Source organism: Cynara cardunculus, unplaced genomic scaffold, assembly GCF_001531365.2.
Source record: "Cynara cardunculus var. scolymus isolate 2C unplaced genomic scaffold, CcrdV1 Un_Scaffold_1903, whole genome shotgun sequence".
Classification (NCBI taxonomy): Eukaryota; Viridiplantae; Streptophyta; class Magnoliopsida; order Asterales; family Asteraceae; genus Cynara; species Cynara cardunculus.
The window spans coordinates 8000-35431 of record NW_020200909.1 but is presented as its reverse complement, the minus strand read 5'-3'; the positions used below and the strand labels follow the sequence as shown (position 1 = coordinate 35431).

Here is a 27432-nt window from a genome sequence, read left to right as displayed (position 1 = left end):
ATATTCAAATATAATATAAATAAATAAGAGAAAAAAAAACTAAAAAAATTAATTAATAATTTAAATTAATTAAAATCAATGTGTGTGTATATATTTAAATAAGAAAAAACAAAAAGTAAAAAAAAAATGAAATAAAATGATTGCCTAAAGGTTAGGGTGCCATTAGTATCCGTATCATTAGCCTTCCCACCGATGGAAATGCGATTCCAGTTTCTCAAAATTTCTTATAAAAATGCATATAATCTTCCTACGTCATTGTTGCTACTTCTCTAACTTCACCTACCCCCAGTCACCAGATGTGCTACCAACCTTCCACCAGACGAATAAAGCTACTGACCCTCGTTGAGATTCAAATTGAACCAAGAAAATATGTCATCAGCAACCACAAGAAGTTCCAGCTTCGTGAAAAACCCTGGAGGAGTCATCAAATGCAAAGGTCTTCCATTCATTTTTTTAATTGGTTTCTTTTGTTAAGTAGTAGTACTGGTCTATGTGGTTGGTAATGAAGGAAAATTTAACTACCTTTTTGCAGCTGCGGTGGCATGGGGAGCAGGGGAACCAATGGTGATGGAGGAGGTGGAAGTGAGTCCACCGCAACCGTCTGAAATACGGATCAAGGTTGTTTCGACCTCCCTTTGTCGCAGTGATGTCACCGCTTGGCTCTCTCAAGTAAGCTTTCCATTGTTTTTTAGAACTTTAAAATACATCAATCAATTTTAATGTTGAAAAGGATAAAATGAAATGTATCCCTTCCCTCTCATGGAGGGAGTGTAGTGAATGAAGAAATTCCAATTGGTTTATGTACTACCTACCTTAACCCCAATTCAAATTGCAACAGCCTCCATTTTTAGATTCAAATTTATTTGAATGTTTTCTCTTTTGTGGAGAATTTTCAAGCGAATATTACCTGTTATCATCATCACATAATATGTTGTATCAAGATCTTGTTAGTTCCAGCATTGGGTATTCTAGACATTTCCTTAATAGTCCCAGCAGACTTGTTCTTGGTTAAAATTTCGTTGGCAGCAAGTAGGAGCAGGTATTATGGCGGAGAAAGTAGTTAACAATTGGATCACAATCACTGCAATTTTTATATAAAAGTTTGTACTACATAGTAATGCAATATAAGTTTGATATTTAAAATACATGATGTTTTCTATTTGATTATTAGAACTACATGTTACATGTAATGTAATATTGTAATCTACAATGCTATCTTTATGTTAGAGACTTCTGAAAAAATCAAGAATTTGTTTTTTCCCTCAAGATAAACTCATTTGTGAATTTACAATCCCTCCATGTTAATATGAATGAGACCAACGAGTCATAGCTTTCCAAAAGGCAGGAGTTGGATCTATGACCTCAATACCTTCTTCTAGGCCTGCCAAATGTTATTTTGCCACACACTTGTATTTACTGCGAGCCCATGTCAACTGAGGTTGAACCTAAATAATCTGCAGTATTCTGTGATAGTCTGGGCTTTATTTTGGTTAATTTATTTTTTTGTCACGTAAACCACCCCTCTATTATCAATAAGATGAAACCATGTCACATTGAGTTTGTGGGGGTGCTATATCATCCTTCATCCCCATTCGGCCATTCCATAAACATTTGGTTACAACCAGCTATATTTTTCAACACTTTTGGGCTAGAGACAGTGAGCAGCCCATATAGGTTAATATCAAACAAGATTGGGTGGAATAACAAGATTTTTCTCAAAAGCCAAAAACCTATTCAACCAAGATGTAACTCAACTAGTTTTTATTTTTTATTTTTTTATTTTTTTATCAATGTGTATGAGGGATTTCCCCTCTTCCCCTACCTCTGCCCAATAATCCACATGAAGATGACCATCTTTTGACAAGGTTTTGAATAGACAGCAAGCTAGAACTATTTGGGAATCTGACATGACTAGGAGTACCGAGGTAGTAGGCAGTGTGGTTTAATGGGCATGTCCTAGATAATCGTTTATCTTGTGTTTGTGCTTCCATGATTAGATGGTCATTAATGGCCGTATATCCTCCATATTTTGCAGTGCTAGGGCGATGTAATGCATTTATGTTCTCACCCTATGGAGGGTATTGCACATATTTTCTTCGATTGCCCAAATTCACCGTATTGCAACCAACAACGAGACTGTTTTGCCAAATCAAATGCAATACTGTTGAAAAACTAATCCAAAATCTTTCTCTTAAGGCAATGACAAACCTGAATGGAGGAGAAGATCGGAGATTCTGTAACAATGACTAGATGACATATGGGTTTAGTTATGAAAAACATATTACAAACATCCGGGACACATGATAACCAGATTTTCAATAGATCGTTTGTGAGACAACAATTGTAACTTTTTGTGTTTGCTCAGCGGAGAATAACAGGACATGTTCCAATTCTTAGTCAGCTTCTTCATCCTGTTTTAGGAAATATGAGTTTCATGTTATTTCTTCTTTTGTTCATAGCAAGTTTCTTACAGGGCCTGTTCTGCTTCTATATTGGCTTTGTTGTACGGCCTAGTAAAATATACCCTCAAGACAACATGCAATCCATGGATAATGCAACTTATTGGATTTTCCTAAAAATTTCATCCTTTGCATAGTCCGGCCAGAATTAGGGTTAAGCCTATAAAAACATGTACAAAACACTTGGAAAAGGATGTTAACTCAACCACAATACCGTGACCAAGAAGTAAGTCGATCTATAGAGCATAAGTGAGATCTCAATAACTAAAAATGTGTTCAATTTCATTTTTTGCATCAAGAGGATAAAACATGCTTTGTCCTGTTGGTTCTCTTACGTCCAATCTAATATACACCAATTGGTGTTCTCCTTTAATTTGTTCATCTATCTTTTTTCACATAGACATTTCCTTGTTTCTTCCGATTAAGAAGGGTATTATTAGTTATAAAATTATGGACTTGACTAAAAAATGTTACAAGTGATTCATGTAGTACAATGATAACTCATGTGCTTGTTAACATCTTTGAGGCTTTTTGTGTAACTGTTGTATATGTCCTTGTTACTTGTTAGCTTGAATTTTCATGTATAACAACCAAATTTCAATTTGCAGGCACAACCTCCGCTATTTCCTCGGATATTTGGCCACGAAGCATCAGGGTAAGTATCAACGATCTTGCTTTCTTAAAAACAAAAACATAGAGGAAAAGAAAATATAAAAATTTGTAAGCAATGTGATATTTTAATTTTATGCTTATGAGTATAGTTTCTGGATCTTTTAACCAAACAATAACGAGTGCAGTATATCCACCCGAAGGTGGGGTGTGGGGAGGGTGAGATGACTTGACCTCTATTTCAAGGAGTAGAGTAATTGTCTCCAGGAAGACCCTTGGCTTGTGCAAAGCGAAAAGTGTGCGAAAAAGATGAAGTGAAAAGCGAGTAAGGAGCAAGAAACAACATATAAACCGAAGTAGGTACAAGAAAACCTCGGTAAGCAAAACCACACACCCTAGTCCAACATAGTAAACTAACTGCCAGCCAACTCAGGGACTCATTGGACCCTACCCTCTACCTCCCCAACTCCTGATCTATGTTAGCTATAGATGCGCACCCCTAGTCCTCTAGTCTACTATCCTAATCCTACGTCTGTAGTAACTCCTATCAGAGGTCATGTCATCGGAAATGCCTATAGCCACCATGCTTAACCTTAATTGCTCATCCCATGTCATCCTCGGCTTATCCCTCCTCTCCCCCTCGACAGTCACACTTTCTCCCATCCTTAGCAGAGTTGTCACTTGTCTCCTACGAATGTGCCGAAACCACCATAATTTTCCGTCTCTTAACTTATCCGTAATGTGTCACTCCCAATTTCGCGTGAGACCTCATTTGGTATCCTATTAAGGCTGGTCCGACTATAGGTCCATCTAAACATCCTTATTTCTACAACTGTTTTCTACTTTTTGGATATTTTATCTTCCTTAATTGTTTTTTCAAAATATAATAGAGCAACTACTTGCAAGATTACTTTTTGTCACATGCCTTTGTTTTGTTTACCCAAAGAGGAGGCAAGTTTACTACAAGATGGTCATGTAGAGTACCAAAAGCTCTCGATTCATAGAAACCTAAGTTAGTTTATGCAAGATCCAAAATCAATACAATGGCACATCAAGAAATGTATGCAAGTAAGAGCTCTTAAGTCCTTAAGATAAATGCTAAACATGATGAGTAAGACTATATGCATTTTATCCTAAGATGTGAATGTACATTTATGTGCATTATAAGGCCTTAGATATTTGGATCTATAATCATGTTTAGAAGGATGCAAAATAGGGGCATATGGTCTAGAAATATAATGGAAGTTAAAATATACTCTTATATGCACAAAAAATGCGAAGTGCTTACAAATAGCTTACAAGGAGAAGGAACTTACAAGTCAAAGTACTACATGTAATGTGTAAAGTATAAATCATTGAAGCTTTTAAGACTTAAGCATGACATGTAAAATTGGAAACAACGAACAAAAGCTAAGGGATGACAAGCTTATGCTAGTTATATGACGTGTTGTAGTTAGTTGCAGAAGTTACAACCTAGTAAGCAAGAAAAACAAGCAAATAATGCATCTTATCTTTAATGGTAGAAGCATTCGGGACAAGGGAACGCTAGCTAGCTAATAGATAAGAGAAGGTTGTCTGAAAGTCGCTTGAAAGGAGCTTCTAGCTAGCTAATAGATAAGAGAAGGTTGTCTGAAAGTCGCNGATAAGAGAAGGTTGTCTGAAAGTCGCTTGAAAGGAGCTTCTAGCTAGCTAATAGATAAGAGAAGGTTGTCTGAAAGTCGCTTGAAAGGAGCTTCGACAAGTCAAGTAAAGTGATGCGTATTGTTATATCCGGTGTAATGGTGGTTAAATTTAGTTGATTGGGTACGAGTGACCACTGCCTTAGTACAAGTAGGTAATGTAGTGGGGTGGTATAAATAAAAGGTCTAGGTGGTCTAGGAGGGGATTTTGTTTTTGTGAATTCAATTGCATGGGAAACCGTTTTCGGAGAGTCCCAGGCCTCTTGGAAAAGCCTGTGGAAATTGTAGTCATTCGGCTAATTCAAGTAATTCAACCAATTTGGCATTAGTGTATATCAAATTGGTATCAGCGCACTACGATATGGGAAGATGACAACTAGAAGCGTTACATCACAAATCGAGGATTTAGTGAGCATTGACGATTTGGAATACATGGGGCAAAATTAATGAAAATACATAACACTTGGGGTTTATAAATAAGGGTATGCAGACAATGAAAAAGATGCTATAAACTAATGTCGAAAGCTTGTAATTGAATTGATATGCAAAGGAATTCACTCCAATGGCATTCGAGAGGCCATGGTCTCTCCACAACAAAGCTCATATTACAACTGAATTGAAAACAGAATACCCAAAACAGGAAACTCCCCGCCAACAAAAAGGCTCCCACACCCTAAACAAAAAGAAAACCCGAAATACCCCTAAGGCCTTATTCAGAACAGATTATAAGGAACCACACTAATTTCCCCTCCTATATGTGAACTGAACCGGAGGTACACCAATACTCCCCCCAAAGATTTCATCCTGTCCTCAAGGTGATTATTAGGAAATTGCTGTAACAAAGCTTGTAAATGCAAGAAGACTCAAATTTGGACATTCCTTTCCATTTCACCGAAACTTCCAACTGGCCCGGTTCGCCTTGAGTAATTGGGCGAATATCTAACAGATCCTTTGGCTTTGCTTGTAGAACCAAGTCTTCCGTAAACTGGGTAGGAATTTCTGTTGTAGAAGCATTATTGCCAAAAGCTTGCTTTAATTGCGACACATGAAATACTAGATGTATCTTCACTCCCACGGGTAGCTTTAGTTTGTAGGCTACTTTTCCAATCTGCTCCAAGATCTTATAGGGACCATAAAATCTGGCCAACAACTTTGGATGATTACCTTTCACTAAGAATTTCCGTGGTAAGGACGTAATTTTAAGAACACTCAATATTGGGGTGAAAAGACAACATCATTTCTTTTTAAGTCGGCCTGTTGTTTCATCTTACATTGAGTGAAGCTTCAACAGATGCATCTTGACCTCATCCCGAATTTCATCTTTGCTCATTAATTCTTGTTCTACGGACTGCAAATTTGAGGAAGCAGATTTATATCGTATCAAAGGTGGAGGGTCTCTCCTATAAAGTACACGGAAAGGAGAACATTTAACCGGAGGTACACCAGAACATGATGGAAAAGGTGATCAAATTGCAAGAAGATAAGCAGAAGAGGACGACGAAATGGATGTTTCAATACGACTTGTATTCAAGTCTTGGAAGTAGTACATGAATTCGAACCAACAAAGTTGGGACAGGAAAAAGTCCATATCTGAGAATGCATACAATATCATATCCGAATCCAGATCCAGATTCAAAAATGGATCCAAACCTAAATCTAAAATTAGATCTGAATTTCAAGTCTTTAATTGTTATGGATGAGGAAGCAATTGAAGCAGAGCCGATGACCAAGACAATGATGAGAGGAAAAAGAAGAAAGAAGAAATTTTGGATAGAGAAAGAAAAGGAGAAATTACAGAAATTAGAAGTCGTTACAGTAAGGGAAGAACTTTCTGGGTTGCATTCATAGTGAACGTAGGAAAAAGGTGATTGAGGCCAAAGGGAAATGGTTGAGTTGATGAACAACCACCTCACGCCACTATCACCGTTGTCACCACTCTCTCCGGCATTACTGTTGATACCATCGTAAGGGACACATGCGACAAGAAAATCGGTCGCTGAATCCTGGCACAGTTGAAGAATAAAAAAAACTGATATCACATTCAAGCCTAATTCTATGATGTTAATTTGGCCCAAGCTCAATCCCAATCACCTGTACCGAACTAGATACAAACTTAATACAGGTCCTAATTTTCACGTCGAACCTCGTTTTGTCATCCATTAATTAGAGAGATTGACCAGCCACTGTTTATCGGGAACTTCCACCATCGTCTTCCTACTATTCCTCATCCAAACCCTCGAGTTCTATTCCAGGATTTATGCCAACATAGACGAAAATTGAAACGGTTGGCAAGCAGCCACCAACACAGCTGCATATGCTATTGTCACTTTACTCGTCACTGTTCTCACCGCTATCATCTACGTTCTCAGAACACCGCTGTTGCTAATCCTAAAAGGGTTGTGAGGCTGGACCAGGTACGAAGAATGAATCTATATCTGTGCACGGAAGGGCCGTCTGTCTTAATAAGTTAAGCGGATTCCGATAACTGAGCACGAATTTCATTTGTATTTGAGCGTAAAAGCAGCATATTGCTTTGAAGGTTGGAAACCTACTGGTTCATGTGGGAAGTTCATATAGAAATTAGAGGAGAATACTTCGATGGAAGAAAATACAGAGCTGCTGGACGGTGGTGGAGCTATAGTCATGAAACCACAAATCAAGGTACATTTAACCGTGATAGGGTTTAATTAATTAAAAAAACAATGATGTCATCGGGCATTATTGAGGGCTTGTGTACTGGTACTCATTGACAACGGTGAGAGCAAAACCCACCATTATATTTGTAAAAGGTTGAGAACAAAATGGATGACAATTATGTGGAGTTTGCACTTATCTCTTTGATTTTAATGGTGGTTATTGTATGCCCTTGTATATTTGTCCTAGCCAATCCAACTACTACTGGGATACATAAGCTGATTTTGGTTGGAAACATAAAAGTAATGGTTGTGAAAGGGGTTATCATCCCAATCAATATTGAAAAGTTGTGAGTCTAGAAGAGAATGCAAAGAATGGTGTTGTGGAAGCTAGGATCTTTTAAAAGATAAGCAACTATTGACAGGGAAGGCCTTTTTAACATGGGTAGCTGATCCATCAGGGTTGCCGGAGACAACGTGGGCACTACTAGGGTTGTTGCAAATGGGGCTGGCATTGTAAGTTGTTGGAATGAATTTCTGTTTGATTATTTTTCACGTTGAGGACAAGGTGGAAATTTAGGGGCGAGTATTGTTATACCTCTGGTTAAATTTAGTTGATTGGTACAAGTCACTACTGCCTTAGTACAATTAGGTAATGCAGTGGGGTGGTATAAATAACAGGTCTAGGTGGTCTAGGAGGGGATTCTGGTTTGTGAATTCAATTGCGTAGGAATACGTTTTGGGAGAGTCCCAGGCCTCTCGAAAGCTGTGGAAATTTTTTAATCATTCGGCTAACTCAAGTAATCTAACCGATTTGGTATTTTTTTTTGAGCGGAAAAACTCCAGGCAATATATTAAACAACGGAAAAGGCAAAACAACAAAGTGTCAGAGACAACAACGTCCAAAAACAAAACAAAAGAACTTGGAAACAACAAACCAAGCTACCAACATCCAGAAAAAGTAAAGACTAACAGAAATAAACCAAGAGCTAAAAAAGATGATCGCGGACCAGCACCAAAAGCAACACCACCAAATCACTGCAAAACTCAACCGATTAAGGAACATCATTGAGCACCAAAGAGGTTTTGTACCTATTCCTCCAAGCCACCCTTTGAATGATACCATTTCGAATAATGTTAGAAAGTTCCCGCACCGATCTCTTATGGTTTCCAAAAAGTCTATTATTTCTCTCCTGCCAAATAAAGTACACAGAGGCAGATAAAGAAAGTTTCTGAGTCAAAATCTTAGACCCCCCAGCACCCATATTTAAGCCATGAATAATAGCCTTCCATGAGTCTGCATAACCATAGAGACCAACCTCTGTCTTAACCTGTTTCCAAACCGCCTAAGAGAATACACACTCAAAAAACAAGTGATTGAATCGAGGATAAAGTAATTGCACACCACTATGATCAATTAAATTTCCAAAAGTTGAATAGTATTAGTGATAAAGCAACAACACCACACTAACAATAAATAAGAATCGACTCCTTTTGTGTATAGAAAACTCAAAGTAGCTCCACAAGCCAATGTGTATTCAAAATCAAGAGGTGTCCTTGTAGTACAACCTGGGAGCCAAATTAAAAGGCTCGAAAATTTAGGCGACATTTAATTTTTAGAAAGATTAAGAGTTTGAAAGTAACTAAAAAACATTAAAGGACATTAATAGATCTGATTGTCATAAAGACTCGATAAATGAGTCAATCCGAAAGGTTCTTAATGGGCATCAAGTTTGGACTTATTATGGGTGAATTATATTCTATTGGGCTGTCAGAAAAGTATGTTATTCCCTCCAAGTGTTTTGAACCCAAATGTAGCTTGAAAATCTAAATCAGGCCTAAGGTGAGCTTAAAATGAGCAACTTTTGCACTAACAGAATCGTCTTTACGGTTGGATGATTTTGCATCAACTGCCCTAGGGTGGGAAGAATTTTCCCTCAAATCTTCTAGTGGACCATCTTCAAGATAAGAGAAAAATCCCTAATATTGAAAGTTGTTGATATGTTTGAATCTCCTGGTAACTCCACCTTGTATGAATTGTCTCCAATCCTTTTTCTAAGACCTTGTAAGGTCTATCGCCTCTCGACATTAACGTGTTTTTTCTTTTTGAAGGAAATCTTTCCTTCCTTAAGTGTTGCCATATGAGATCTCCAGGTTCAAATAGAGCCTTCTTGTGATGTTTGTTGGCCTTCTTTATGTCCAAAGTCATTGTCTTGTATATGAATCTTCTGCATTTCTTTAGCATGAGTTGTTGCCTCAAAATGGACTTCATTACCCTTATGGACGGGTACTAGATCAATAGGTCTGAGAGGGTTTACCTTATACTTCACCTCAGATGGTGTATGACTAGTAGCATAAGATGGTGACCAGTTATATGCAAACTCAACAAATGCTAGTTTTCATATCCTAATCTTTCAAGGACTTACCATGCTTCTCAGGAATGTGGTAATTATTCGATTGTCTATTTGTCCATCCGTTTAAGGATGGTAGGCGGTGCTAAACAACAACTTTGCGCCCAACAATTTTGATTACTATTTCCAAAAGTAGCTCAAGAACTTGACGCCCTTGTCAGAAACTATGTTTTAGGAACACAGTGAAGACGTACAATTTTGTTGAGGAAAAAATAGCATTGTGTATGGCGGCGTTAGTTTTATGACATGGAACAAAGTGTGCCATTTTGGAGAAGCGATCCACCACTACCATGATAACATCTGTTCCTTATTGGGTTTGTAGCAAGGCCATAGTGAAATCAATAGAAATGTCCTCCCATGGTTGAAAAGGATAGGTAATGGAATTAGAAGCCATGATGGAACTTGCCCTTGGCTTGATGACACGTGCACATCTGTAAGGAGGGCATTAACATCACTTTTCATGTGTGGCCTAAAATAGAAATGTTCTTGTAGAATGCTAGGGTCTTGTTGATGCCAAAGTGATCGGCTAATCCTCCTCCAAGGGCTTCTCCCTTAAAGTTTCTTGTTTTTAAACAGAAATCCATCTTGAACGGAATAAGGGCTACAATATCGTTCTTTTCATTCTTGAATCACTTTAGAGAAATTTGGATCATCTATGCACAAATCTTTGATGAGAGAAAAACCTAGCACTCTAGCACAAAGAATAGTAAGCATGGCATGTCTCCTTGAGAGGGCATCACTGACAAGATTAGTGTAGGGTGGGTCGGTCGCAGTTAGAAGATTGTATTCCCAAGTGATTTACGGTCCCAAATTGATAACAATTCCATGCTTGCTACCATTTCTTTCACCTTACTCTCATCATATACTTTTAACTGTCCCACAATTTCTTTGCCCTCATGTTTATATAGTATCAAACCAAAATATTGAAATATATCCCTTTTAGGCACTTCTTATGGAGTCACCACATTTTTCTCTCCCTCTCCCTCATTAAAGATGCACTTCCTGTACTCTATTTTAGTCCTGCTTACCTTATTTCCTTGGATTTATGAGCGTTTCTCGACAACCACAAAGTTGTGTTGACGCTGATCTAGTCTCATCAGTTAGCATGGCATCATTGGCAAAAAGCCGAAACCATGGGATCTCATGTTCTATGTCATGGTTTTATCAATATCTAAAGCGAAGAGATAGATACTTCTATTGGCTCTTAGTTTTGTCCAAGCTAATAGGGACGAAATTGGTCTCCTTATCACATGCTTGCGTGCAAGTATGCTCTCTACTGTTTTATCCTGAATCACACCACCATACTTTTGGGAACTTGCTTCATCTCTAGGGCCAACCACATAATTCTTCTTGGCACTGAGTCATGTCTTTTCTCTATATCAATAAACACCGTCTATGCAAATTCATTTTTTGAACATTGTATCTTTCCATTAAAGTCACCTTTGTCAGAAAAAAGAAGAAAACTATGACTAAAGATTAGCTGAATTTTTTACGTTAATTTTCAGGATTGTTGAGAGTGTGGGACTAGAAGTAACTGAATTTGTGGAAGGTGATCATGTCCTCACTTTGTTTATTGGAGAATGCATGAGTTGCAGACAATGTATTTCTGGTAGAAGCAACATTTGCCAACAACTCGGCTTGGAAAGGAAGGGTGTAATGCATAGTGATCAAAAAACACGCTTCTTCGTCAATGAGAAGCCCGTTTATCACTATTGTGCTGTTTCTAGTTTTAGTGAGTATACAGTTGTTCACTCCGGCTGCGCTGTAAAAATCAGCAAAGTTGCTCCTTTAGAAAAAGTTTGCCTCCTTAGTTGCGGAACAGCAGCAGGTAAAATTTCTATGTCCGTTTGTTTACATTGTTAATGATCAGATTGCTATGTCTTCTTCATCTGATTGACATTTTTAGCTTCTTAGTCATGTCCTTTCACCACTCACATAATCATGTCTTTTCTAAATTAAATGATTCCTCTTAACTTGCCTTCAACATGCTCCTTTTCATTTCCTACACACATCAAGTTCTATTAGATTTTTTTTTTCTTTTCCCACTAAGTACCTTTCAAGAATTTCGTTATTCAATTGTTTTTTTAGTCCTAGCTATTTGATAACTTAATCATCGACCGGAACAAGTCTTGATATTTAGCAGTGGCTAGTGGTGCAATCCCACTATATTCACATGATCTACTTTTAGAATTTTCAAGTGGCTACTGTATGAAGTTGATGTAGTTAATTTTCTTGTTCTCATCTAGCATGGTTGTAATTGTGCCAACATGATTGCATTTTCTGTTGCATCTTTGGGCTTACAAATTTTTATAATATATAATATACTTGTAGAACTTTTCCTGAAGTTCATTCTAGTTCAATTGCTTTTGTTGATAAATAAGAAAAAGAAAATGACCAGTCTAAAATATGTATTAATATTTGGTGTATAGATGAGATACAGTTTGCCTATTCTTGAAGAAAATAGGGAGGGTAGAATGGTCTTTTTGGGGGTACTAGTCTGTTCTGGGGGTTAAGTCAGTGTTTTTGGGAATATAAGTAGGAGGGAACGTGGAGAGAAGCATTCTGGAAATTTCTGTCAACTGAGAGAGGGCCAATCTCTCGAATATTGGTTAAAACTATATTAAAGCAGAGGTGCGGCTGTTGGCGCCAGTAAGGTTGAACAAGGTAATGGAGGTTGTGGGATGGTGGAATAGATAAATGAAGCAGTGAACTGGATGGGAAGTTCCAAAGGTGCTGGTCGGAACAATGGGAATGAAAAGTTGTATGAGGTATCGTGGGAGGAGAAAACTAGTCCGGTAGGTGTTGGAAAAGGGGGCACGGTGCTTAAGGGCAGGGAATTTCGGAAATTGTCGGACAAGGAGCTAAAATAGCATCAACAACTAGGTTTGTGTTAAGGCGTGGCAAGAAGTATTCTCCCGGCCAGTGATGTCAAAAAAGAGTTGAGTGTTGTAGTACAAGAAGCAGATTTTAGAGTAGGTGAAGAGGAAGATTGAAGGGATCCCGAAGCCGCCGAACTTGCCAATGTGCTTCAAGAACAAGGAGTAGAGATTTTCTTGAATTCAGTGGCAGGTTTTCCAATGCCCAAGATGATGAAATTGGAGGGATGGGTTGGCGAGCAACTTGTTGTGATGTTGATTGATAGCAGAGCCTCTCACAATTTCATTTCGACAAGCTTGGTAGAAAAAACAGGGCTGGAAGTATGACCAACAGAGGGGTACAAGATTTCACTGGAAGCGGGTGAAGCAAGGATATGGGGTGTGTAAAGGAGTCAACACGAGGCTTGTCCGGAGGAGATTGAGGTGTAGAATCATTCAGAGGCGTATTCCAATGTCCATCTGAACGAGGCAAAAAACATGGGATTATCTTGAAGGAGGGAATGGAACCGGTGAACATTCGGCGTTATCGCTATCCACAGTATCAGAAAGATGAGATGGAAAAAATGGTACGCGAGATGCTTTGGGCAGGGATCATTCAACATAGTCAAAGTGCATTTTCTAGCCCGACTTTGCTGGTTAAAAAAAGATGGTAGTTGGCGTTTTTGTATTGACTACCGTGCATTGAATAAGGGAATGATCTTTAAGGATTTGTTGAAGAAAAATAGCAAGGTCTTTAAGGATTTGTTGAAGAAAAATAAGTTCGAGTAAAATGTCGAGGCTACCGAAATTGAGAAGTTGAAGCGAGCTTCAATGGAAGCACCGAGTGTTGGCTTTACCAGATTTCTCTAAACCGTTTATGACTGAAACAGACACCTAGGGAAGTGGAGTTGGAGCAGTATTGACATAGGATGATAGACCTATTGCATTCTAAAAGCTTTGAGAGAATTATAGTAAGTGAAAGCTTAATAATATATTTCGCTCTTATGAAAAACATAATACAAGGAACCCTATTAATAACCAAGCTACCACCTAAGAAAAAGGAAATTAAGAAACAGACTACAAGTAGGAGACCCTTCAAAAAATAATTACATAATAAGGAAACTCCTTCCTGATGGATCCCAATACCCCTTATTCTAGACCTAATTGATATCCTAATATCTACACTCCCTGTTAGACCCCAGAATTCTTACATGTAAAAGTATTGTAAAATGTTCAAGTGCTGAAGACTAGAGACCCAATAAAGACAAACCAGTGATAGTGATACGACCCAACATGTAAAGGATAACCAACGACTTGATTTTCTAAATTDGGATGAAACACTTATGAGTGATCCGAGTGATAGAAGTTGTTTGAAGAATCTTTCAATGGAGTTAAGACCCAAACTCAACTTGTGAGAGAGAACCTTAACTAAAACTCCACCCTTCAAATGAATATGGATTAAGAACCTTAGTTATGAGAACTAAGACCCTTAAACAACAATAAGTAAATGAAGAAGGAAAGCTAAAGATGCCACACTCGAGGGCTATCTGCAAAGCAGGTGGTTGCCCTGGGATTAGTCGACTTGCATAGCGGGTTGGATATCCAGGTTAATCAAAAAAAAATATATATGTAAAGGATAAACCTCTCAATGTATTTTCAAGAAAAGATGATCTTACAATGAGAACCAATCCTTCTATTTGTAGATGAAGAGGATGGCAAACAAAAAGGCTTTATTAACTATCTTATACTTTCAAACTATCCATGTTTGATGTAGCATTCAAAATAGCACTAATCAAGACTACATATTTAATTGTTTCAAACCTTCTAGAATTATTTATCATGGGCTCCATCTTTGACCAACAAAGTAGTCATGATCTTGGGACTGACTTCTTGTAACTAGGACTCTTCTTGGGCTTCTTTGACAAATTGCTTGAGGGCCTCCTTCATGCTTTTATTCCTAGCTCTTGTCATTGGCCCAACCATGTACTTAAAAGCATTTTATGATGATGATTGTTTGAAACATCCTTGTCAAAATTTAATTCATGCTCCTCGCTTTTCCTTCTTTCATCCCCATCATTCCCTCCCTCTTCGGCATGATTCGTCCTCGAATCAACACCTTCATAAAAAACAAAAGGGGATAGATCAGTATCATTAAGAGTAGCACTTATACCATACTCACCCGGAAGATCTAACTTGTAGGCATTGTCATTGATACACTCCATGACTTGAAAAGGGCCATCTCCACGAGGGTGTAATTTCGTTTTTCTAGATGCAGGGAACCTTCCCTTTCTTAGGTGAACCCAAACCCAATCTCCTGGTTTAAAAACGACATGCTTACGCCCTTTGTTAGCTTGTTTAGCGTATTGCTTTGTCTTCTTCTCAATGTTCTCACAAACCTTTTCATGTAGACGTTTTATTACATTGGCTTTCTTTTCACCATCCTAGCTAACTTGTTCTTTTAGTGGCAAAGGAGACAAATCCAAAGGAGTAAGAGGGTTAAAGCCATAAACAACTTCGACAGGGGAAAAGTTGGTTGATGAATGAACAACCCTATTATAAGCAAATTCTACTACGGGAAGACATTCTTCCCAACCTCTCAAATTACTCTCAGTAACAGCCCTTAAAAGTGACCCCATAGTATGATTGGTCACTTCTGTTTGACCATCGGTTTGTGGGTGACTAGTCGTAGAAAAGAGCAATTTAGTGCCTAAAATGCACCACAAAGTCTTCTAAAATTAGCTTAGAAACTACACATATCTATCACTCACAATGCTCCTAGGAACTCCATGAAGACGCACAATTTCTTTAAAGAATAAATTGGTGATATTCTTTGCATCGTCCATTTTCCTACATGCAACAAAATGACCCATTTTAGAAAAACGATCTACGATGACAAAAATAGAGTCCATACCTCGTAGAGTTCTTGGTAAACCCAACACAAAATCCATCGAGATGTCAACCCAAGGTGAGGATGGAATTGGGAGTGGCGTGTATAACCCATGAGGATTGGATTTGGATTTTGCCTTTTTGCACTCAACGCATCTTTCACAAATACGAGTAACATCTTGTTTCATCCCAGGCCAATAAAAATGTTCAACCAATATGTCCAAAGTTTTGTGAACACCAAACTGTCCCATCAAACCTCCACTATGTGCTTCTCGAACTAGTAACTCACGCAATGAACACTTTGGCACACATAGTTTTGACTCCTTGAACAAATATCCTTCATGTTTGAAAAACTTATGAAATGCAACTTGTTCACATGCACCAAATACCCTCGAAAAATCAGGGTCACTATCATACAAATCTTCAATGAACTAAAAGCCCATCAATTTAGTACCAAGTTTCGTGAGGAGAGCATGTCTACGAGACAACGCATCAGCGACAATGTTCTCCTTTCCTTGTTTGTACTTAATGACGTAAGGAAAAGTTTCAATGAACGCAACCCATCTAGCATGCCTTTTGTTCAACCTACTTTGTGCTTTAATGTGCTTTAGTGATTCATGATCAGTGTGAATAATGAACTTCCTGGGCATCAAATAATGCTGCCAAGTTTCTAAAGCACCCACAACAACATACAACTCTTTGTCATAAGTAGGATAATTCAAATGAGCTCCTTTCAACTTCTCACTAAAATATGCAATAGGGTGCCTTTCTTCCATTAACTAATGGCACCTATACCTATACCAGATGCATCACATTCAACTTCAAAACTCTCCAAAATCAGGCCATGCAAGTACGGGTGCAGTTGCTAAATCAAGTTGAAGTCCATTATGCCTCATCTTGAGAAGGACCCCATTCAAACTTCACATTATTTTTGACCAAATCATTTTAAGGGGCAACCTTTGTTGAGAAATCTCTTACAAACCTCCTATAAAAACTAGCCAAGCCATGAAAAGATCTCACCTCAGAGGGATTTGTAGGAGTTGGCCAATCCTTGATGGCTTTCACTTTCTCATCATCCACTTGAATACCCGGTGCGCTCACCACAAAACCAAGAAATACAACTTTGTGCACACAAAAGGTACACTTTTTCATATTAGCATAAAGTTTCTCAGCTCGTAAGGTACTTAACACAACTCGCACATGTTCACGATGTTCAATCAAGTCCTTACTATAAATCGGAATATCATCAAAATAAACAACCACGAACTTGCCAATATACTCCCTAAGCACATGGTTCATCAATCTCATGAATGTACTGGGTGCATTAGTTAAGCCAAATGGCATTACTAACCACCCATACAAACCAAACTTAGTTTTAAAGGCAGTTTTCCATGCATCACCCTCTTTAATACGAATTTGGTGATCACCAAATTTAAGATCAATTTTGAAAACAAAGTAGCTCCATGCAAATCATCAAGCATGCCATCAAGTCTTGGAATAGGATGTCGATATTTAATAGTAATCTTATTGATTGCCCTACAATCGACACACATACGCCAAGAACCATCTTTTTTAGGAACGAGAATTACCAGAACAACACAAGGGCTTAAGGATTCTCGAATTTGACCTCTTGCCAATAGCTCATCCACTTGCCTTCTCAACTCCTTTGTCTCCTCCGGGATCACATGATAAGCTGGTCTATTTGGAATGATGGCCCCCGGTATCAAATCGACTTGATGCTCAATTCCTCCAATAGGTGGAAGTCCGTTAGGAAGTTCTTCAGGGAAAACATTCTCAAAATCCTATAACATTGAGACAAACTCCAAAGGCAAATGGTTAAGTAATTCTTGTAGAACAAGAGAATGATCATGGAAAACAAGTAAAATCACACTCTTACGAGTATTGAAAGCCCTATCCAAATCTCTCATAGTAGCAAAGAAGTTATTGCCTTTTTATCCTCCCAACTTCGGCTTTTCACTCGACTCACTATTTCCTGCCACATATGAACTTTTCCTTTTGTGTTTTCTACTTGCTTACTTTTAGTTGGCTTGTGTAGCTCTCTCAATTTTTGCCTTCTCTCTCTCAACTCTCATCTGCATATTACATTCATACACCTGTTGTGGGGAAAGGAGAACAAGAGTAATAGTTTTCCGATCCATTACAAATGAATATTTATTTGTGAACCCATCATGAGTAGCCCGTCTATCAAACTCCTATATCCTCCCCAAAAGCATATGACTTGCATCCATAGGAACCACATCACATAGCACTTCATCCATATACTTTCCAATCGAAGATGTAACACACCTATTTCGTCACCTTTATCTCTCCACAAGTACTCAACCACAAAAGTTTATATGGTGAAGGATGCTTCAATGTTGGAAGATGCAAATTCTCAACAAGGTAAGTACTAGCAACATTAGTGTAACTCCCACCATCAATAATGATTAAACATACCTTATCTTTAACACGACCCTTTGTACGAAAAATGTTGTGTCTTTGTATTTGCTCCTCTTCAATCTTAACTTGTGCACTTAAAGCACGTACATTCATGAAACATTGCCATCTTCAGCCTCAAAATCCTCTTCATAGCCTTCTTCAGATTGGGGTGCATCATTGTAGTCATCCTCTTCTTTATCACTAGAACTAGTGTAAGAACCATCATCTTGAATTGTCATCGCACGTGAGTTGGGACATTGTGAAGCAATATGGCCTTTTCCCAAACACTTAAAACAAGTAACTTTCCTAGCAGGAGTAGATCAATTAGAAGCCAAACTATTAGGCTTGAAGCATTATTAGATACCTTCGAAGAAGTTGTATTGTGGTACTTCTACCAGTCATCTATCTTCCATGAGGTGCTTGATCCTCCTTTCCATGAAGAGTTGGGATTGTTGGAACGTCGTGGCTCCAAATTTTTCTTTTTCAATTGCTTCTCAATCATTTCAGCTTTATGAAGCATCTCCTCCATATCCACGTAATGTTGTAGTTCCACAACATCAGCAATTGGTTTATTCAAGCCACCAAGAAACCGCGTCATAGTTGCTTCCTCATCCTCCACCACATTTGCCCTTACCATTGCCATTTCCATCTTTCTGTATTAGTCTTCAACACTTTTGGAACCCTAGATTAACCTTGGAGTCTTTTAAACAATTCACGATAATAGTGGGAAGGAACAAACCTCTTTTTCATAATTGTTTTCATTTGTCTCCATCTGGTAATTGGTTGTTCACCGTCTTGCCTTCTTATAGCTTGCAATTGATCCCACCAAGTTAGTGCATATCCAGAAAACTCAAGGGCAACAAGTTTTACCTTCTTCACTTCTGAGTAGTAGTGCACTTCAAAGATCCTTTCAACTTTCGTTTCCCACTCTAAATAAGCCTCTAGATCACTTTTCCCTTTGAACTCCGGGATTTTCATTTTGATGCTTCCAAGATTGCCATCAACTCTTCTAGTTCCATGAGATGCTTCAGATTCATGTTCACTTTCATCTTCTTGGTGCACTTCTTCATCATTGTCTCGATGATGGTTACTTCTCATCTCTAAGTCACTTAATCTTGTCAAAACCATGCTCATTGTCTCGGTAAATTTTGCAATCTGTTCTTAGTACGCCTTTTGCTCCATTGATAGTTTACCTTCCATGATTCCTTTAATGACAGTTACGAAAACAAGCAAAAAATCTAATGGCCTCACGTCCCTTAACCCCCCCCCCCCCCCCCCCCCCAAAATATGTTCACAAACCTAACCAATCTATACTCACCCCGAGTGTTTCTCTTTTGAACAAAGATGTCACGCACTTGCATTTTACCACTCAATCCTTCACCTTATATTGTTCTAAAGTGAACCTATTCAAAGAAACCACAAAATTAGACAAAGTGTAATAACTTTAGACAAATGATGAAATGACTAGGGATAAACCATGAGAAAGAAATGAACACGCAAGAGAGGGAAATTTACAAACTATAGTCGCAAATAGATTAAACGTGGGTCTTAAAGAAAATTTCACGATCCCAACTTCGAGGTTAAGATGGACCACATAAAATTTCCATTGGTCTTTTTTTCTCTTTTACCTTCTTTTGCTTTTGTTTCTTTTTCTTTTTGCCTTTCTTTTTTGCTTTTTTTTTGTTGTTTTTGCAATTTCGAAGTTTCTAGCCCAAAACAGAGAAAAGAAACCCAAAAATTACCTTGGGATCTGATACCAAACTGATACGACCCAACATGTAAAGGATTACCAACAACTTGATTTTCCAAATTAGGATGAAACACTTATGAGTGATCCGAGTGATAGAAGTTGTTTGAAGAATCTTTCAATGGAGTTAAGACCCAAACTCAACTTGTGAGAGAGAACCTTAACTAAAACTCCACCCTCAAATGACTATGGATTAAGAACCTTAGTTATGAGAATTAAGACCCTTAAACAACAATAAGTAAAAACGAAAGCTAAAGACGCCACGCTTAAGGGAAAATGAACCTTGAATGATAAGTCTAAAGGAAATTACAAAGCCTCACTTTGTAGAATCCAAACAAGTTCATAAGAGAACAAATATGCAAAAGGATAAACCTCTCAATGTATTTCAAGAAAAGATGATCTTACAATAAGATCCAATCCTCCTATTTATAGATGAAGAGGATGGTAAACAAAAAGGCTTTATTAACTATCTTAGACTTTCAAACTATCCATGTTTAATGTAGCATTCAAAATAGCACTAAATTCAAGACTAGATATTTAATTGTTTCAAACCTTCTAGAATTATTTATCATGGGCTCCATCTTTGACCAACAAAGTAGTCATGATCTTGGCCTGACTTCTTGTAACTTGGACTGTTCTTGGGCTTGGGCTTTTCTTTTACAAATTTATTGAGGGCCTCCTTCATTCTTTTACTCTTAGCTCTTGTCATTGGCCCAACCATGTACTCAAAAGTATTTTCTGATGATGATTGATTGTTTGAGACCATCCTTGTCAAAATATAATTCATGCTTCTCGTTTTTCCTTCTTTTGTCCCCATCAGATAGGCAATAAAGAACCAGAGATGTCTAACCTGATGATTACCTATTGATGAAGAGTCTCTCTGGTCTATGAACAGAGCCCTCTCTGGAACCCCTTCTAGTCTTCAGCTGCTGATGGAATGCTTAAGTCATCAGCTTTTGTCCAGTCAGCTCATGCCTAACAAACTGACACATGGAGGCTCTTGATTGGACATGCCACCTAGAGATAGAGACGGTTATTCAACTTTACACATGGCAGGTTGTGATTCATCAGTGCTTTGACTTTGCTCTCTAGGAGGTTATAAATAGCTGTTGAACTGCATTCACTAAAGCTCTAACTCTTCAACGAGAAAAGTACCCTCAATGGAAGATCTGGATGATAAATTTCTTCGAGGGAATGGATCTGAATCTTTATAGGTCTGTTATCAATGGTCCCCAGATTCCTCAAACCTTTTGAAGAAACTTGCTTCCCTCTCAGCTTTTATTTACTCTTTTAGATCTTTCAAATTAAAGTTTTTTCTTTAGTTTTTGAAAATCATCAGAAAGCCTGTTGAACATTCAACTCTAGCTCTGATTGAGCAGCGTTAGAATATTCGTCATAGGGATGGAAAGAAGAGCATCCCTAGTCATCAGAATCACAGATGGGTTCTTCAGATATAGACCTCTCTGCATCAGAGGACTTGGCCATCAGACAGACTAGAGCTTTATTAGCTTCTTCTTTAGAGGAGGAGTCAGAAATCCAATTTTTTTCTCTGCCATGAAGCTCCTCTCTCAGGCATGATATTTATATTTGTTCTTGTAATAGCGTGCATCTTTGACCATTTTTCCTCTGCAACCAGCTGCAAAGTTGGCTATCTATCTTTCCACGTCTGTAGCATCCTGAGGTCTCTTGACCTTTTCTTCCATCTTTATCTTCCCTCTTCTCTCTTCTCTTCTCTCCTTCCATCTCTCCTTCCATCTCTCCTATCTTCCCTTGGATAGAATTTCACTGGCTTTTGTTCATAGGTGGGCTTTTGAAATCTCTCACTTCTGTACTCCTTTTTGTGGTCTTTCTCATAGAGTCTCTTAACAAACTTCCTCTAGAACTGCTTGGTAATGAGAGCCAGGGATTTAGCAAAGGCTTTCAGATCATCATCTGTGTCTGAGCTTTCATCTTCAGACTCACCGTTCATGATCAGAGCCTTCTTTCCCTTTTTCTTATGGTGATCTTTTGACGAACTTCTGGCTATTTCCTTCTCTTTAGAAACCAGGCCAGAGGACCACCAAGAGACACCTTCTTCATAACATCTTGCTTCGGCAGCCAGAGTTCCATAGATATCATGCAAAGACCAACTTTACCGATCCTGATTGGCTTGTAGAGACATGGACAATTGTGTCCATTCACCACCAATGCTCTTAAGGAATAACACATTGTTTTCTTCTTTAGTCCTTGAGATGTCGTTTCTGCAGCATTGATTAATCAAGGTGTTAAACCTATCATAAGTCTTTTGGATTGGTTCATCAGGATGAGCTTTGAAGTTGGTATACTCGTTTAAGCATTGAGCCCTCATGTGTTTTTTCTGGTTTTGACTCCTAGTTGGCTTGCAAGTTCATCCCAGATCTCGTTTGCGTTTTGCACGAGTCAAGAGATTCGAATATCTTGTTTGGAATAGGCATGATGTAAAGTCTCTTTGCTTTTCTGTCAAGTTCCACTTTCTCCTTATCTTTATCGTTCCACGATTTTTCATCCTTCGGGACGAAATATGCTATAATTTCATTGTAGTGGGAGTTGCAGGAACTCTAGGAATCAAGGTTTGAGGAATGTGGGGACCATTGATAACATAACAGACCTGTACAGATTCATGTCCATTCCCTAGAAGAAATTTATCAGCTGGATCTTCCATTGAGGGTACTCTTCATGTTGAAGAGTTGGAGGTTTAATGAGAGAGCCAACACTATACACAGAATTCCAATTAGACATTCTTACCAGGTTACAATATCAAATTCTTCTAGATCAAAAAAAAGGAAAACACCAATTAATCACAAGATTTTATCTCTATTGAGAAAACTGTGAAAAACAGGGGATGGATAAGAACAACTTGACCTTGAAGAAAAAACCCAAATAGATGAGAGAAATGAATCACAAATTCAGATTTGATCGTTTGATCGATAACAATCAATCTGCTCTGATACCAATTGTGAGATCCCAGATCTCTCAATCTGTGAATTGATTAAAAAAATTAGTACCGAGGAAGATGATCTATTCCTTGGGTTATGAAGAACACATGAACAACTATGAATATTCAAGAACAGTTGGAAGCCATCACCATCTTCATATTGAGAGAAACTTTGATTACAAATGCAAATTAAAATGGAATTACACACATTAGTAATCAAAGCTTCCGTGAAAGGATATCTAACAGAATGCAGTTCAACAACTGTTTATATCCTCCTAGAGAGCAGAGTCAAGGCATTGATGAATCATAACCTGCCATGTGTAAAGTTGAATAACTGTCTCTAGGTGGCATGTCCAATCAAGAGCCTCCATGAGTCAGTTTGTTAGACATAAGCTGACTGAACAAAAGCTGATGACTTGAGCATTTCATCAGCAGCTGAAGACGAGAAGGGGTTCTAGAGAGGCTCTGTTTATAGACCAAAGGGACTCTTCATCAGTAGGTAATCATCAGGTTAGGCATATTTGGTTCTTCATTGTCTATCTTTGGATTGTTTTCATTAGGTCTCTAGTCTTCAGCACTTGAACATTTTACAGTACTTTTACATGTAGGGGTCTAACACGAAGTAACATTCAGCCGAAATATCCATCCATCAGGATCGATTCCGTTAAACATAGGTAATTCCACTCTATGCAATCTCCAATCGACCGGAGAGGATCCTGGATGTGGAGATTTACCGGTTCCTCCTATATCTGAGTGGACGAAGAACGGGGAATTAACACCCCCTTTGGGTTGCGATTCTAGAGCTCCTCCCCAACCAGAACCTTGAAATGACCCTCCGGTTTGAGTGGAATTGTCGGATCTCACTTGGAATAACGAATCCGGTTTGCCCATTATTGCTTGAATTCTCTTGTCTAGATCGTCAATTCGCTTGTTGTTCCCTGCCTCGTGATCGCAAAGCGCTTTCACATCTACTCTTATTGCTTGAACGGCCTCTTCCAGAACTTCTATGCGCTCTCCTTGAGGCTTTGATGCCATGGTCGATCAGGATCGAAGGCTTTGATACCAATTGGTATGAACGAGTCGGTTGTTTCAATTGCTCGATTGAGGAGCGATTACAATATGGAAGATAATCCTGGTGTCCGAGAGCCAGATCTTTCCAAATCAAAAAGATCCCAAAAGGAATACCAATGCCCTAATACGATGCTATCCCATCCTAATATAATGTTCCTAGCAAATTTGGACAGCTAAAATTACCAAAATTATAAAATACTGAAATTACACCTGGACTTTCCTTATCTACAAATGACTCATTTTCTAGAATATACTTTTGAAATCGGTGGCTTATCAGAATGTACAAGTAGGCAAAACAATATTACAAGTATGTGATGCAGTAGTAGGAGTATATTAATAAGAAGTGGTGAGTGTGAGAGGGCATCGATCAGTTTGTCAAGTCTGTTTTGGGCAAGAGCCTTGGCAGAGAATTTGGCCTCTCAAAAGCAGAAACCCTATTGTAAACATTCAGTTGATGTCTAATACAATTCTATATCCCTCAAATTAGTCTGGTGTTCATCAGCTTATAAAATACGGTTGCTAGAAACTACTGAAATCCATCCAGTGTTCCATGTTTCGTAGTTAATGCATGCTATTGGCCAAAATCATACTTCAGAGAATATTCTACCACAATTGAATGAAGATTTGGAGTTGGTGGTAGAGCCGGAAGAAGTATTGCAATGTCGTAACAACCAAGCAAGGGAGTTGGAGGTTCTTATCTGTTGGAAAGGCTTGCCTTCAGGACACGGTGAATGTACGGCAGGTGGGCATTGATAAGCCTGAAATACAGTTTACCTATTCTGAAAGAAAGAAGTAGGGAGGCAGAATGGTCTTTTCGGGGAGAAGGGGGGGGGGAAGTCTGCTGGGGTCGGTAGTAGGGGTTAAGTCGATGCTTTTAGGAGTGTAAATAGGAGGTAACGTGGAGAGGAGAAGCATTCTAGAAGATTCTGTTAACTGTGTTAAATATGTAAGCTAGACCTATTGGTTGATCTCTACGACAGTTACAAATCAGTTGGTTATTATAAAGCAGTGGCAGTTACTCTCTCAAGGATTGTGATGGTTCATCACAACGTTTACTACTTTATATATATATATTACCTTATGTATCTTAAACCATTATGTATTCTGATGTTAAAAAGATATTCAATAAAAGTACAGATTAGTGTGTATATCTTGTAAATCTTGCATCCTATTCAACAAACTGGGAGAGGGCCAATCTCTCAAATATTGGCGACGTAGTAGCAGTAGTTGTGTTCTTGTTGGTTATAAGCATTCGATTTTAATCAGAGGTGGAAATAAGTGAAATAAAATCTGACTTGATTCCAAATGTTTATCGGTAGACAATTGTTATGTAGCCAAAGTTTTACGAATGTCCCCATCTTTAATTTATAACTTTATCAGTGAAGTTCATATGCTAATTTTTTTTGTGTTCCTTTCCCTGTTCATGGCTTCATTTCTTTTGGTTCACAGTATTTAGAAAATAATTTGTATGAACTTGAGAACGTTAAGGTATTACTTAAATTGAAATGTACTATGTTGAAGTCATCTCAGTCCATCATGCAAAAAATTATATTGGCCATAAATTTTAATTGCATTTCCTACATGGAGATGGTATCATAGGAATGATAAAGAGGTTAAACATGCTCATCATGTAATTTATTTAAACACAAAAAGCAATCAATACATTTTTGTCAAATTGAATCATTGATGATATATTTTTTTTAACATCCTCTCTTTGGGAGAAGAATTTGGTGTTTCTTTTTTACCATTGCATCCACTTCGTGCCTGCTTAAACAATGGAGTTTGCTAAAAAGTAAACTGCACTTTGATCTCCTCTTATGATAAGACTAGTTCAGGCTTATATTCTTGCACCTTGGAATAAATCTCCTTGTTTATTCCAAGTTGTTACTTCTCTTTCAATTGGGTGAAAGATTTCTTTGTGTTTGATTATAATTGGATGTGTTAAAGTTGTCTCAATTATGCGTTGCTTCTCAAATACAATACAGTTTTTCATGGTGTAGTCATAACCGAAAGTCGGCACCGGTTCTCTTAACCAGTTTTGAGTAATGCCTTGAACAAACAGTGACTTATGCTTCCAATGTTTTGGAAATGCAAATGACCCAAAGATGCATGAACAAGTATGAAAGTTACTTGATTTTGCAAAAGGCCTATGGACATTTTTGAACGAGAAACTTGTGGCAAGAATGATTGTAAGTTGAATTGTTTCTGATTCAGTATTAAGTTATACCAGTTTGTGATATATATACACACACACACACATACAAGCACACTGCAAAAGAACAGATGACTTATAGTTCCTCAACATGAGATGTATATGAGTAATTCACCGAAAGTGGTAATAATTAGGAAGGTCACTTGGAAGTGGCTAAAAGTCTAAATTAATGGCACACAAAGCCTTCGATGACTTATCGGCTGCCTTGGTAAGCTATTACCTCACCAACTAGCTAATCAGACGCGAGCCCCTCCTCGGGCGGATTCCTCCTTTTGCTCCTCAGCCTACGGGGCTTTCTCAGCAGGAGGGTAAAAACGCAAGAATCTTCTTTTTCTATAACATAACTTAATTGAGGTTTCTTCAGAACATTTTTGTTTTGTATAATAAAGTTTTTCAAGAATTCAAGTCACTGTTGAAATGGACATTCGTAACGAACAGCTTCTTTTATAATGTTAAGTTCTCATCTGAAAGATTAGTCATGTTTCCAGGTCTTCTCTATCAGTATTTCGTTTATGTGTTTACGGGTGGATATGCCTCATGAGTTGGAATCCGTTGATAGGTTTGGGTGCAGCTTGGAATGTTGCTGATGTTTCCAAGGGATCAACAGTTGCCATTTTTGGTCTGGGAACTGTAGGGTTATCTGTAAGTGTGTCAACATGGTACCATAAAGTCTATTTTTTCAATTCATTTTTACTTATCAATCTTTATATATGTATTTTCTTTTGTCAATAAGGTTGCACAAGGTGCCAAAATAAGGGGAGCATCTAGGATAATTGGCGTGGACACTAATCCAGAAAAGAATGATAAAGGTAGCATAGCACACAATTAATTTACATTCAAGACCTTTCCTAACAAAAAATAGTATTTCTTTCATCATTGCTTTGCTGACATCGTTGATATCGGCAATTACCAGCGTATCTTGATGTTTTTCGTTACTTATGCAGCAAAAGCTTTTGGAGTAACAGATTTCATCAACCCAAATGACATTGATGAGACGGTTCAACAGGTACCCTCTTTCTTTGTCAATCGTAAAAAGTATTTGTTTGTTCATATTATTATGATGTTAATGGTTGTATTATTCAGGTTATCAAGCGACTGACTGATGGTGGTGCAGACTATTGTTTCGAATGTATTGGAGATACTGAGATGATAAATACTGCTTTGCATTCTTGTTGTGATGTAATTCCTTTGTTAATTATGTAAATTCATTCATTTATTTATTTATAATCAGTACTAGTTATGATTACTGTTTTACTTTAATTGCAGGGGTGGGGTATGACGGTTACCCTTGGGGTTCCCAAGACAAAACCAGATATAACAAGTCACTACGGATTATTTCTTACTGGAAGAACACTAAAAGGGTCTCTTTTTGGAGGATGGAAGCCGAAATCAGATGTTCCGAGTTTAATTGATAAGTATTTAAAAGAGGTAAGAAGATATATATATATATATATATATATATATATATATATATATAT

At 38.0% G+C, this 27432-nt stretch overlaps 1 protein-coding gene across 1 annotated transcript in view; it reads left to right on the top strand.

The window, feature by feature from the left end:
* Window positions 1–177: 177 nt before the first annotated feature.
* LOC112502771 (alcohol dehydrogenase-like 6) overlaps window positions 178–27432 on the top strand; it is a 28578-nt gene continuing 1323 nt past the window's right edge. The window contains exons 1-9 of the mRNA XM_025106777.1: window positions 178–436; window positions 533–669; window positions 3068–3114; window positions 11297–11619; window positions 26514–26596; window positions 26688–26763; window positions 26899–26960; window positions 27038–27133; window positions 27221–27382. Of these exons, the coding sequence (XP_024962545.1) occupies window positions 370–436; window positions 533–669; window positions 3068–3114; window positions 11297–11619; window positions 26514–26596; window positions 26688–26763; window positions 26899–26960; window positions 27038–27133; window positions 27221–27382 (1053 nt within the window). The 5' untranslated portion in view covers window positions 178–369. The remainder of the gene's footprint in view (window positions 437–532; window positions 670–3067; window positions 3115–11296; window positions 11620–26513; window positions 26597–26687; window positions 26764–26898; window positions 26961–27037; window positions 27134–27220; window positions 27383–27432) is intronic.